This window comes from Neovison vison, chromosome 2, assembly GCF_020171115.1.
Source record: "Neovison vison isolate M4711 chromosome 2, ASM_NN_V1, whole genome shotgun sequence".
Taxonomy (NCBI): domain Eukaryota; kingdom Metazoa; phylum Chordata; class Mammalia; order Carnivora; family Mustelidae; genus Neogale; species Neogale vison.
In genome coordinates, this window is record NC_058092.1 from 229,227,860 (window position 1) to 229,241,812 (window position 13,953).

The window sequence follows — 13,953 nt, forward strand, 5'->3', positions numbered from 1 at the left end:
TAGCAAACTGTTTTATCACTGTATGATGTTATCTCTTGTTCTCTTCTCACACAACCTTTCTTAAAAAATAATTTTAGGGACGCCTGGGTGGCGCAGTTGGTTAAACGACTGCCTCGGGCTCAGGGCGTGATCCTGGAGTCCCGGGATCGAGTCCCACATCAGGCTCCCAGCTCCATGGGGAGTCTGCTTCTCCCTCTGACCTTCTCCTCGCTCATGCTCTCTCTCACCGTCTCTCTCTCAAATAAAAAAAAAAAAAAAAAATCTTAAAAAATAATTTTAAATTTAAGGGGCATCTGGGTAGCTCAGTCAGTTAAGCATCCATCCGACCCTTGGTTTCTGCTCTGGTTGTGATCTCCGGGCCCTGGGATTGAGCCCTGTGTCAGGCTCCACACTCACTGTGGCATCTGCTTGAGATTCTCTCTCCCTCTGACCCTCCCGCTCATGCTCTCATGCTCTAAAATGGTCTTTAAAAATATATTTTTTTAAATTTAAAATGAGGAGTCCACTAAAGAGAAAGATCTGAGGTCCTAGAAACAAAATTAACTCATAAACGCAAGGGGGGAAAAACAAGCATTGCAAACAACAAACCTAAAAAGCAACTGGCACAAATTAAGAGGAATAATCCAGAGGGCGAAGCTGAAAAACACCTACAAAGAAATCATAGTTCTCAGTAAATAATATGAATGAAATGCTGGAAGAACTTGATAAAAATGTCAAATTTCTGCTTAATAAGAATGCAATAATACAAATATAAGTAAGTCAAATTTTAACACAGTCCTGCTCAAGAAAATACACATACACCTGAAAGCATGGCCTCAAAATACACAAAGCAACAACTTCCAGAACTAAACAGAAAAACTAAACAGAAACCATAATTAGAGACTTTTAACAGAGCCCTCTCAGAAACATATATCAAGCATAAACACAAAAATAACTATACAGCAGGTATGAAAATAATCAGCTCTCCAATAAATACAAATATTCAGGGTACTGCTTTAGCACATGTGACATTCACAGAAAGTTCTATGTGCTGTAGTCATAGAGAAAACCTCAATAGATGCCAGGTATATATTGTCTGTCCAAAATGTTGACAAGAACTCCTGACAAAAGGAAAGCTTAATATACAAGCACCCTTACGTCTACAATAATTTATTTTTATTTATTTGAGAGAGAGAGCGAGCATGCAAGCACAGAGGACGAAGGAGCAGCAGACTCCCTACTAAGCAGGGAGCTCTCCACCAGGCTCGATTCCAGGACCCTGAGACCATGATCTGAGCCAAAGGCAGACACTTACCCAGCTAAGCCACCCAGGTGCCCCTTTACAATGATTTTTTTAAAAAACAAAGAAGCCCATACTAAAAAATAATCTGGAGAGAGGAATTTGTAGGGTAACTACGAAATTCTCCCAGATGGTTAACAAAGAAAACCACAAGGGTTAATGTTTGTGGGTTACTAAGGTGGTGTTCAGAGAGAAAGTTATAGATTCAAATACATTTATCAAGTACCAAGAAAGAGTGGAAATGGATGAGCTTATCAGTATTCAGTTTAAGCTGAGTTTAAAAAGGGGGCACCTGGGTGGTTTAGTCGTTGAGTGGCTGCCTTCGGCTCAGGTCATGATCCCAGCTTTCTGGGATCAAGCCCCACATTAGGCTCTGTACTCTGTGGGAGGCCTGCTTCTCCCTCTCCTACTCCCCCGACCGTGTTCCCTCTCTCGCTGTGTCTCTGTCAAATAAATAAATAAAATCTTGGCGGGGGCGGGGGGGGGGGGGAAGGGTGGGTAGAAGAAGCTAGAAAAAGAAAATAGAGCAAATTCAAAGAATAAGAAAAATAACAGAGTTAAGGACAAACATCAATGAAGTGGAGAACAAAAACACTAATAAAAATCATTAATATTAAGATGGACTAATTTTTTGGCAAGACTGTTCAGAAGAAAAACAAAGACGATCCAAAAGAAAGAACTGTACAAATAAGTAAAAGCAGAAAACAGAATACAATACTAAAAGAAACAAATTAACTATACAAAAACAAAATGAAAAAAGGGGAAATGTTATATAGATAACAGAAATATTAAAAAACTGTGTGAAATATTATGAATTAAAAATATATTTGAAAATTCAGGTGAAATGGATAAATTTTTTAGAAGATTTTTATTTATTTATTTAGTTTTGTAAGAGAGAGCGGGCCCACGGGGTATGTGTGGGGGGAGCAGACTCCCTGCTGAGGAGGGAGCCCCATATGGGGATATAGGACCCGATCCCAGGACTTTGGGATCATGACCCAAGCTGAAGGCAGATGCTTAACCAACTAAGCCACCCGGGCACCCAGAAATGGATAAATTTTGAAAGAATATAAGCTGCCAAAAAAGCCCAAGACTGGCAGAGTTCATACTGTTACCACAACTTGGTCAAAGAACATCGTATGTTAATTGATATTAATATCGATATGAAAGGGAAAAAAACTGCTGATTCTTCCTCTCAATTCCATGAAGTCCCAAGTCCAGATAATTTTGCATTTTGAAGCAAAGTTCACAAAAGATAAAGATGCAAAAATCCTACATAAACTGTTAACTGAGTCCAATGGAGTATTCAAAAAAAAGAAAAATTAGACCAAGCGGTACTTATCCCAATAATACAAAAACAGTCTATTATCTTTGAGTGTAACCTAGGACATTGAAAGATTAAAGAAAAGGGGCATCTGGATGCCTCAGTGGGTTAAATGTCTGCCTTCAGCTTGGGTCATGATCCCAGGGTTCTGAGATCCAGCCAGGCATTGGGCTCCCTTCTCAGCGGGGAGCCTGCTCCTTCCTCTCCCTCCACCTGCTGCTCCCCAGCCCGCGCTCACATGCGCACACTCTCTTCCCACCAAAAAAAAAAGAAAAAAGAAAAAAATCTTAAAAAAAAAATTAAAAAAAAAAATAACCCCCTCGGGGACAGGAAAATAGGTATTTAATAAAGTATAAAACCTATTTTATGATGAAAAATTATAAATTATGGCTTGATAGTAAACTCTGGAGTGTAAGAGAAACCATTTGACCTTGATTCTTGAAACGTTGTCCTTAAAGCAAAATAATTTAATGACAGGATTATACTTCCTTCCCTACTGGTCCAAACACACTAGCTGGTCCTGCAGGGAAAGCAATTACACAATCATAATAACGTAAATGTTATTCACTGGTTTTTGACCTTTATAATATGATAAGATAAAGCACTAAAGTATTGTAAACTAGTAATGCACAATACTGACACAAATGAGACAGAAGCAATAGAAGGTCGTAGAGATACTAATTTTCTCATCTTATGAAACAGAAACCCTGAAATAGGATCTAAAGTTGCTGGATAGAAGTAATTTTAGAATATGCCTTTACATTCAAAAGGAAAGCAATCGAAGAATTAAAAGTAAGTGAAAAACCAACAGCTTCCCACTAAGATAGGAAAAAGGCAAGGAAGTCCCTCTCACCACTCCTTTTCGACACTACTAGAAGTCAAATTAATGCAGTAAGACAAAAAAAGGAAATAAAAGGTATACTGACAGAGAAGAAAAAAATAAAAGTGTTCACAGATGAAATGTTTCTACATAGAAAACCCAAAGGGAATCCACAAAAAAACCTCCTGGAACTAATAAGCAATTATAGCAAGATTGCAAAATGCAAGGTTAATACACGAGTCAATCATATTCCTACATGCTATCAGTGAACACGTAGAATTTGAAATTAAAAACACATACCATTCACATTAGCATCCCCCAAAATGAAATTGTTGTGTATAAATCTAACAAAATATGTACAAGATCTGTATAAGGAAAACTATAAAATTCTGATGAAAGAAATTAAGGAACCACATAAATGGGGAAATATTCCACATTCATGGATAGAAAGATTTAATATTTTCAAGACATCAGTTCTTCCCAGCAAAAACTCAGCTAAGTGCCTTTGCTTGGACAGTAAATCTTAAATGGTCCAGAACAGTCCAAAGTTGCTTAGGGATAATAAGCATCCCCCAACCCCTGCATGGCAATCTACAGTCCCACATGCATATGACAGATTTTAAATAAACACAGTGATTACAAAGATGAAGGAACAAAACTTGAATCATTCAATTCTATCTTCTATGAGGTAACTTGGGAGTGTTCAGTAGTGTTTAATATATAAAACAGTGTGAGGGCACCTTGGTGGCTCAGTGGGTTAAAGCCTCTGCCTTCAGTTCAGATAATGATCCCAGGATCCTGGGATCAAGCCCCACATCAGGCTCTCTGCTAAGTGGGGAGCCTGTGTTCTCCTTTCCCTCTCTCTCCCCCCTGCCTCTCTGCCTACTTGTGATCTCTTCCTGTAAATAAATAAATAAATCTTTCTTTTTTTAAAAAAGTGTGAAATAAGAGGTATAATAAGTGCAAATTTTAGCTCATACATGAACTATTTCACTAAATTTGAATAATGGATTTAATACTAAAATGTATTCTTCTCAGTTACTTGCTTTGTAACTAAAGAATGAATCAAGAAAATACACAAACATCAGGGGCATGATTTGGTAACTGCCTCACTTATGTCTTTTGCAGTTGCTTGTTCTGTTAGAATTCACTTATTAATTATCAGACAATTATTTCCTTTTTGTACTGCAAGAACTTGGGAAGTTATTTTTATTCAAAGAATTCATTATACAATTAACACAAAAATTTTCAAATCTCCTGTGTGGTACCCACCAACATGAAACAACATCCACAGTGATACCAAACAAAAATATACTCAAAAATGGGGGAGCAGGGGACAGAGGAAGGTGATAGAAGCAATGCCAGAACCATTTTGAAATGTGGAATACCGGGGCGCCTGGGTGGCTCAGTGGGTTAAGCCACTGCCTTCGGCTCAGGTCATGATCTCAGGGTCCTGGGATCGAGTCCCGCATCAGGCTCTCTGCTCAGCGGGGAGCCTGCTTCCCTCTCTCTCTCTCTGCCTGCCTCTCCATCTACTTGTGATTTCTCTCTGTCAAATAAATACATAAAATCTTAAAAAAAAAAAAAAATGTGGAATACCCTAAGCATTGTATATGGCTTCATTTACTGATTATTACTGAAAATAATTCTGTAGTAAAAAGGGAAGTATCTTTAAAAAATGATCCAGGGAGCCAAATATGGTCCTGATTAAACAGTCTAGTTCTAGAATCTGTAATCTTAATTATCTCTATTATCAAAAGAACTAAAAGCACTACAGATTCAATGCAATTTCTACCAAAATGCTGTCACTTTTGCAGATATGAGCGATTTGATTCTAAATTTTTATAGAAATGGGAAGGACTCTGAAAAGCTAAAACTGTATCAAAAAAGAACAAAGATGAAAAGCTCACATTTCTTGATTTTAAAACTTACTGCAAAGCTACAGTAATTAAGACAACATGTACTAGCATAAGGATAACATACAGACCAATAGATGGAATTTAAAGTTCAGTAAAGCTATACATCTATGATCCAGTGGTTTTTTTTTTTTTTTTTTTTTTTTTTTTTTTTGATCCAGTGGTTTTTTTGACAAACGTGGCAAAACCATTAACTGGGGAGAGAGGTCTTTTTGACAAATAGCGCAAGAGCTTCCAGGTTGGTGAATGCATCCCCTGCTGGGAGGTTAGCTAACATGTTCCCTGGAGACAGAAGCAAGAGAAGCGACAGATTTCACCCTATGTCCCTCTTCATCTGGCTGTTCATCTGTATAGTTCATCATATCCTGTATAATAAACTGGTAAATGTAAAAAATAAACCAAAACCAAATGATACTGGGACAACTAACTATCCACATGCAAAAGAATGAATCTGGATCCCTACCTCATACCTTATATAAAAACTAATCCAAAATGAATCAAAGATCTAAATCTAAGAGCTCAAGCCACAAAACTCTTAGAACACAAGTGTAAATTTTTATGACCTGGCATTAGACAATGGGTTCTTAGATTTGGCCATCAAAGGGAAAAGAGATAAACTGGATATGACTTCGTCAAAATTAAAAACTTATACAAGTAAAATGTTATGAAAGCTTTTCTGTTGCTTTCTGTCTTTTACATAAATCATAGTATATTATGTACAAAAAAAATTAAAACTTACATCAAAAGACACTACCAAGTGAAGACAATCCAAAAAATGGTAACAAACATTTGCAAATAATATATATCTGACAAGTCTAGTACGCAGAATATTTTTAAAAAGTCATATCTCAACAATAAAGACAAAAACTTAAAGGATTTGAATACACATTTCTCGAAAGATATACAAATGGCCAACATGCATATTAAAAGAGGCTATTATCATTAGTCAATAGAGAAACGTTAATCAAGGAGTTACCACTTCACACCCACTAGGATGCCTATAACAAATAAAACAACAGAAAATAACAAGTGTTAGATGTAAGAAAGTGGAAACCTCACAAATTACTGATGAAAATTTAAAATGCTACAGCCACTTGGGACAACAGTTTGGCAGTTCCTCAAAGAATTAAACATAAAATTACCTTATGACCCAGCATTCCTAGGTATATTACCAAGAGGGCTTAAAACATACATTCACACAAAAATTTGCACACAGATGTTTACAGCAGCACTATTCACAATAACCAAGAAGTGGAAACAACCAAGGGCAATTCATCAATGAACGGATAAAGAAGATGTGGTACATCCACTCAATGGAATATTATTTTCAATCATAAAAAGGAATGAAGTGATGATATATGCTACTGCATGGTTGAACTTTGAAAATCTCACTAAGTGAAAAGCCAGACACAGAAGTCCATAGTATTATTCCATTTACATAAATGTCCAAACTAGGTAAATATTAAACAGAGGTAGACTGATTACCAGAGAATGGAAGAAGGAGCAATTGGGAGTGATTGGCTCACTGGCACAGGATTTCTTTTTGGGGTGACTGAAATGATAGTGAATTGTACATTTCTAAATGGTTATGTGAGTTATATCTCAATAAAAAAAATTTATTTTTATTTTTTTTATTATTTATTTTTTATTTTACTTTACACGAAGGGGTTGCCTGGGTGGCCCAGTTGGTTAAGCATTCAACTCTTGGTTTTGGCTCCAGTCGTGATTATCAGGGCCTTGAGATGGAGCCCGACATAGGGCTCTGCACTCAGCTCTGAGTCTGCTTAAGATTCTCTCCCTTTGTCCTTCCCATTCATGCTCATGCTGTTTAAAATAAATAAAATCTTAAAAATAAATAAATGCAGGCACTAAAAGCAAAAACAAAAGTGGTCACCTCTGTGGGGAAAGAGCATTCTTTTACTGATCATTTAATACCATTGTGATTTTTTTTATAACCATGTGCAAGGTATTACTTAATAACCTCGAAATGCATATATACATATTTGTACTTTTTGCCCCAGGTACTTCTCAGGGAACTTGCCCCACTGTTGAAGTGCGGTCCTCAGTAGTCAGGACTGTCCTACAAGACTCTGTGCCCTGGCCATAGCTGTTGGTGCATGGGTGGACTCCTGACTCCATGCCGGGCCAATCAGATCCTCTAGCCCTAGCACCTGGGATTAAGACAAAGATGCTACCTAGTGTGGAACTGAGAGCAAGTGAATTTGGGAGTTGTGGAGTTGAGGTAATTAAATTCATGTACAGAGATGAATGTGGCCTAAGGAAGAAAAACTGATAAGAGTTGCCTAGATTCCTGCTATCTTTCCAGTTCCTGATTCTGCTCTTGGGATGCCAAGATGCCCTCCCTATCTCTGGGTTCTACAGCCTTTTAACAAATGCCTTTTTTCAGTGGCCTACCAAGATCAGGATGATAGGTGAGATCTAAGGTAGATACAAACAAAAGGTGATGAATTATCTAGAATCATGGTGACAATAAAAAAGCAGACTGACTTTCAGTCGATTTTATTATTGCTTTAAATTCTCTAAAATGATAGTGATCAAGGGGCACCTGGGTGGTGCAGTCAGTTGAGCATCTGACTCATCGTTTCAGCTCAGGTTGTGATTTCCCATCCTGGAATCAAGCCCCTGCGCCAGGCTTTGTGCTTGGTGATGAGTCTGCTTGGGGACTCTCTCTCTGCCCCTCTCCCCCAGCTTACACTCTCTGTTTCTCTACCTCTCTCTCAAGTAAATCTTTAAAAAATAAAATAAATAAATAGAATACTAGTGATCAAATACTTCTCCCTATCCTCCTCCGCAAACCACTGCTTTTTGCATGAGCTAGTCTGTTAGATACAAAGTACCTTGAATGTAACCAGTAATAATGATCTTGACCAAACCAACAATCTAAAAAGAAAATAGTGGGGCACCTGGGTGGCTCAGCGGGTTAAAGACGCTACCTTCAGCTCAGGTCATGATCCCGGAGTTCTGGGATCGAGCCCCGCGTCGGGCTCTCTGCTCGGCGGGGAGCCGGCTTCCTGCTCTCTCTCTCTCTGCCTGCCTCTCTGCCTACTTGTGATTTCTGTCAAATAAATAAATAAAACCTTTAAAAAAAATTAAAAAAATAAAATAAAATAAAATAAAAAGAAAATAGTGAAAGAAATCAGAGTCGATATGCATTCCTGCTTTGTCCAAAATTAACAGAAGTCATTAATTCAAGTAAAGAAAATTTATTTTAAATATTAAAAGAAAAAAAAAGTAAATAGAACTTTTTTTTAAAATTACAATTCCTGCCTTTGTTTAAAGGAAGTGATTTGATATGGATCACTAAATGAACAGTCACTGTAGGGACTAAGCCATTAGCACTACGCACATAACAGAGACCAACAAAGATAGGCTGAACCAAAGTATTTCTAAATCATAATTTAAACCTTTGGATCTCAATGTCCTGTACATAAGATCTTTTAGAAACTCTGAGGGAAACATTAAAGATATTTTACGAATGCTTAAAGGAAAAAAATGTACATATGAACTGTAATATGGCAGATACAAAATCAAATTACAGATTGTGTCACAAAAATGAATTATGATCCCTGTAGTTATGACTGGCCACTCACTGAATTTCAAAGTTTCCTATCTGAATGAAGAAGAAAGAATTAGGACTTGCATGGGAAGGTAACTCAAACCTGGTAGAATCTTGAATCCTTTGAGAATAGGAGGTCCACCAGGACTGTCCTAAGTCTGAGACTTGTGGTCACAGTACCAACCCAGTTCACATTTGATTGATTAATCAGTCTTTTCACTGCCTCTATTCAGCACATATTCATTGAGCATTTTTTAACGTACAAGGTGTATTCCAGGCGATGAGGATATATTGGTGAATAAGTCAGATACAGGCCCTCAACTCCCTGAGTAAAAAACGTAGCGAAGGAACCAGGAAACAAGTTCTTCAACAACTTACTTTACGTATGTGAAAATTAATAAAAGGAAACCTCACTAAAGTGGACCTGGGTGGCGCTTGGGTGGCTCAGGTGGTTAAGCGTCTGCTTTTGGCTCAGGCCATAATCCTGGGGTCCTGAGATGGAATCTGTGGTTGGGTTCCCTGCTCAGCAGGGAGTCTGCTTCTCCCTCCACCCCTCCCACTGCTCATAAGAGCGCGCACACGCTCGCTCTCTCTCTCTCTCTCAAATAAGTAAGTAAAATCTTAAAAAAAAAAAAAAAAATTGGGGAGCCTGGATGGCTCAGTGGGTTAAGCCACTGCCTTCGGCTCAGGTCATGATCTCAGGGTCCTGGGATCGAGTCCCGCATCGGGCTCTCTGCTCAGCAGGGAGCCTGCTTCCCTCTCTCTCTCTGCCTGCCTCTCTGTCTACTTGTGATCTCTCTCTGTCAAATAAATAAATAAAATCTTAAAAAAAAAAATTAAGAAGGGACACCTGAGTGGCTCAGTCATTAAGATCTGCCTTCGGGTCAGATCATGATCCCGGGGTCCTGGGATTGAGTCCTGCATCAGGCTCCTTCCTAAATGGGGAGTCTGCCTCTCCCCCTGTTTGTGCTCACACATACATCCTCTCTTTTTCTGGAAAATAAATCTTTTTAAAAAATTAATTAAGAAAAATAAGTAAAGGAGCTCAAAGAGGCTGAAAAGGGGAGCTGTACCACCCATGTCAATTTTAAGAACTGTCATTTACAGACCCATAACAAGACTCTGCAACAGGAAAGAATCAAATACAGGCACCAAGAGGGAGAGCTGTACATTGCATCTCCTACAGGAAATCTACTGGCCTTACAACTCAACCACTGAGGAACCAACATCACCCTCAACTCCTGCTTTTCTCCAATGGGCTTTCCTTCAAAATAATCCATCCCAACGTCGTCCTCTGTAATATAAAGTTCCTCTCCTTTGTTTGTGGGACTTGTCTACGGTTTGCACAGCCTGCATGTCCCGAACTGCAGTTTCTCTGTTATTTCCTAATAAACCCATTTTTACTGTTAAAGTAACTGGCAGTTTTATTTTTTAGATTAACACATGTTACTTTCCAGGACACATAGGATCCTGTAGTAATCGAAGCAGGGAGTACCTAACTTGTGTTCCCAAAAGAAAAGAGTTAGCCAGGAATGTACAAGTGGAACGAAGTGGGGATGAGGCAAAGGAAACAGCTGATGCAGAGGGCCTAGAGGAAAGATTCACAACAAAGAACTGAAAGAAGGTTCAATAGGAGAGGAATGTCGTGATGAGGTCTGAGAGCTGAGTAGGGGAGGAGCCAAGAAAGGTTTCATAAACCACTAGAGACATTTCTCTATCTGGGTGAAAATCAATTTAAAATATTTACTACAAAACGGAAGAGAGTCTACAAGTTTAACACCTTGTGACTTACTTTTCACAGAAACATACCTGTAATGCTGTTATCATAAAGGCTTTCAATATATTCACGGTGATTAAAAAAAAATACAGTGAAGATAAATACTTCAGAACAGCTTCTCCCCAAAAATTATGACTATAAAGTGTATTATTTTCTTCTCTATAACACACAATCTATATGGGAAAAGAAGGCATCCTGTGGGGAAACATATATCAACATGGTCCAGGTGCCCACGTAAATTTACAAAATTTGCAAAATACCGTAAAGCCAGTATTTCATACCCAAACACACCCTTTCTGCACTATAATGAAACGTGCCCCTTAGGATCACACACTTAGTATGCAAAACCTGACAAACACTTTCAAAACTACATCAAATATAAAATCATCCCATGTATCCGTCAAGACTAAGGTATGGGGTATTTCTCATAAATGTTCTAAATATCTGTAACTGGAACTTTGCCCTTAAGCACCAAAACTTTTTACTTTTGATAGAATTTCCCTAAAAATTACCTATGCATCTACACCCACCAACTGTGCAGTTTAATCTTCACTCCATATTTTGGGGCCATTGTTTTGGACATTAATTATGGGCTCCAGTATTCACTGTGAAGTAGAATTTAGTGGAGGTATAGGTGCCCCTTCCTCAAAGCATCCTATGGTTATAGTGATTTTTTTTTTTTTTTTACCTTTTTAAAAATATATATACACATAGTTGTAGATTTCGTCTTTACCACTTGTCAGTGTTCACGGGCTACAATCCGGACGCCTATCCAGGCCTCCTTCTAATTTGCTGCTTCTAAGTTTCGGCCTAGAAAACCAGAAAACTAAACTAGCTCAAATTATATGGAAAATGAATAAAGAGTTGCTGAGTCCCTCCTACCAGAAATACATGGATTTTACGCCACCGGTTTGGCGGCTGGAGACCATTTAGCGTCTCACTAGCCCTACTCACCAATACCCCACGGCGTTTCCCAGGAGCGGAGGCCACTCCTACCACGCCAAGTTATCTCCAGGTGCTACAACCTAAGGGATTCCTGGTTTGCCTCCACCACTCCTAAGTGCAAAATACGGAGGGAGGGGGCCAAAATGACCAGTTCACCGCACGCCAACCTAAAACTCCCCCCGTGGACGCTTCACGGGAAAGTAGCATTTACAAATAAACGGCAACTAAAATGTACTAAGCTGGTCTGCAGCATTCTCGGCTCTTTCTGCGCAGGAGCTCGTCTGAGCGGTCCCACGTTTCTCGCTAGCTCCGGCACGAGCGGAGACGTCTACCTGGCAGGTGGAAAAGTCATCGCAAGAGCAAAATTAAGCCCTTACACCCAACCTCATCTCGGAAAGAGAGGGTGTGTGCAATACAGTAGTTAGAGCCAACTTCTGCGGCGAGCGAGCACTCCCCCCACACACCGGAAGTTTTGAAATATCCTGCAGGCTCCCCGTAGGCAAAGTCCTTTTCCTCGCCCCGACTCAGCGGGTCCCCAAGGTTCAAGGACCCCTCGGCGAACTGCCGCCCGCGGGGCGCGGGTCCCCGGTGCGCCACGGAGAGGAGCGAGGCCGGCAATCACGGCCGACCGCCGGCTCCTCGCCGCGTAACCTTGGCCGCTCGCGAATCGCGAATCGGGCAGGTGGGAGGCACCTGCGGCCGAGCCGGGAAGCCGCGGCCCGGGCCCCCGCCCCGGCGCCGGCCCCGGGGTGCCTCAGCGTCGCCCGCGCAGGCCCGGCCGGCCTCGAGAGCCTTCGGGGGAGCCCCGCGTGGGGCCGCGCGGCGGGGCCGGGCCCCGAGCTCGGCAAACTCGGCGGCCCGCCCGGCCCGCCCCCGGCGCCGCCACTCACCGAAGAAGCCTTGCACGATCCCCAGCGGGTGGCTGAGCCAATCCTCCCCACAGGGCATCTCGCCGACGGGCCGGGGCCCGCGCGGCCCGGCGTCCCGCGCCGCGGCTCCTCCTCGGGGGCTCGGTCGCTCGTCGCCCGCGCCCTCCCACGCACGGCGAGCTTCGGGGCGCGGGCCGCCCGGCCTCCCGGTGCCTCAGGGAACCGCGGCTGTGGCGGCGACAGCCCAGAAGCAGCTGGCCACGGGCAGGCGGCGCGTGCGGGCCCCCAACCTCCACTTCGCACAATGGCGGGAAATAGGCGCCGCCGACCGCGCTGCCTGCGACCTGGGTGGAGCTCGCGCGGGGAGGGGCGGCGGGAACGCGCGGCGCGGCCCCGCGGGCGGGAGGAGGGGCGGGTCGGCTGGCGCGGGGGCGGGGCGAGACGGGGCGGGGCCGCGACGCGGCGGCAGAGCCGCCGCCATCTTGGAGATGGGCAAAAGGAAGGGCACTCAGGGCTTTGGGGAGACTGGCGTCGTGGCCGAGGTTGACGTGTTGCAGTTTATCACGCTGCGCAAGTGTGAAGGGGGAAACTGCCCATGTCCAGTTTATTAATTCATGATAGGAGGCCTTGCCCAGGTAAGAGGCCGCAGCAATCTGAAAGTACAAACCCAAGGAGAACCCGGGGTCCTCTCTGGGCAGAATTAGAGGGTGAAACAGCCCTTGGGGTGCACCCACGTCCTCTTGGTGCTGATGTGGTTTTGGTTTTGCTCCTTTCTCTGTAGCCCTGCCTGAAACCCATGCAGTGATTTTTCCCTCAGCTACATAACGTCTTATCCCACTGAGGGAGGTATGCATTTTGGTAAGGGGCACTTTGAAAAACCCCAAACGCCCTTTGCTTGTCATCTCCAGCGCTGTGTTAGAGGGACCAGTTCCTAAATGAGAGGCACGCTCATAACTGAAAACCTACCTGGTCTGCCTCTTACTAGAAGCTGGAAACAGCCAAGGAGCTTGGACAGGTTCATGCAGAAGGTGTACAGGCACACCGCGGCAATAAAGCGAAAATCATAGTAAGGCGAATCAAACGAATTTTTTGGTGTTCCAGTACATACAAAGATTATGTGTATGCTATACTATAGTCTATTAAGTGTGCAATAGCATTATGTCTAAAAGAAGGTGCATAATTTAAAATATTGCCTAAAGGGCGGCTGCCTTCAGCTCCGGTCATGATCCTGGGGTCCTGGGATCGAGCCCCACACTGGGCTCCCTGCTTGGCGGGAAGCCTGCTTCTCCTTCTCCCACTTACCCGGCTTGTGTTTCCTCTCTCGCCATGTCTGTGCCAAATAAATTTGAAAATCTTTTTTAAAAAAATACATTGCTTTAAGGATACTGTCCTCAGGGGGCTTCTGGGTGGCTCAATCGGTTAACCAGCCCAGGTCCTGATCTCAGG

General features: G+C 42.1%; 1 protein-coding gene across 2 annotated transcripts in view; it reads right to left on the reverse strand.

The window, feature by feature from the left end:
* Window positions 1-12,804, reverse strand: part of LOC122901167 (minichromosome maintenance complex binding protein) — a 48,257-nt gene extending 35,453 nt beyond the window's left edge. Inside the window, exon 1 of one of the 2 annotated variants that reach the window (XM_044240630.1) lies at window positions 12,529-12,804. In XM_044240630.1, the coding sequence (XP_044096565.1) occupies window positions 12,529-12,586 (58 nt within the window). In that variant the 5' untranslated portion in view covers window positions 12,587-12,804. The remainder of the gene's footprint in view (window positions 1-12,528) is intronic. The other variant, XM_044240631.1, reaches the window with a different exon arrangement.
* Window positions 12,805-13,953: the final 1,149 nt, after the last annotated feature.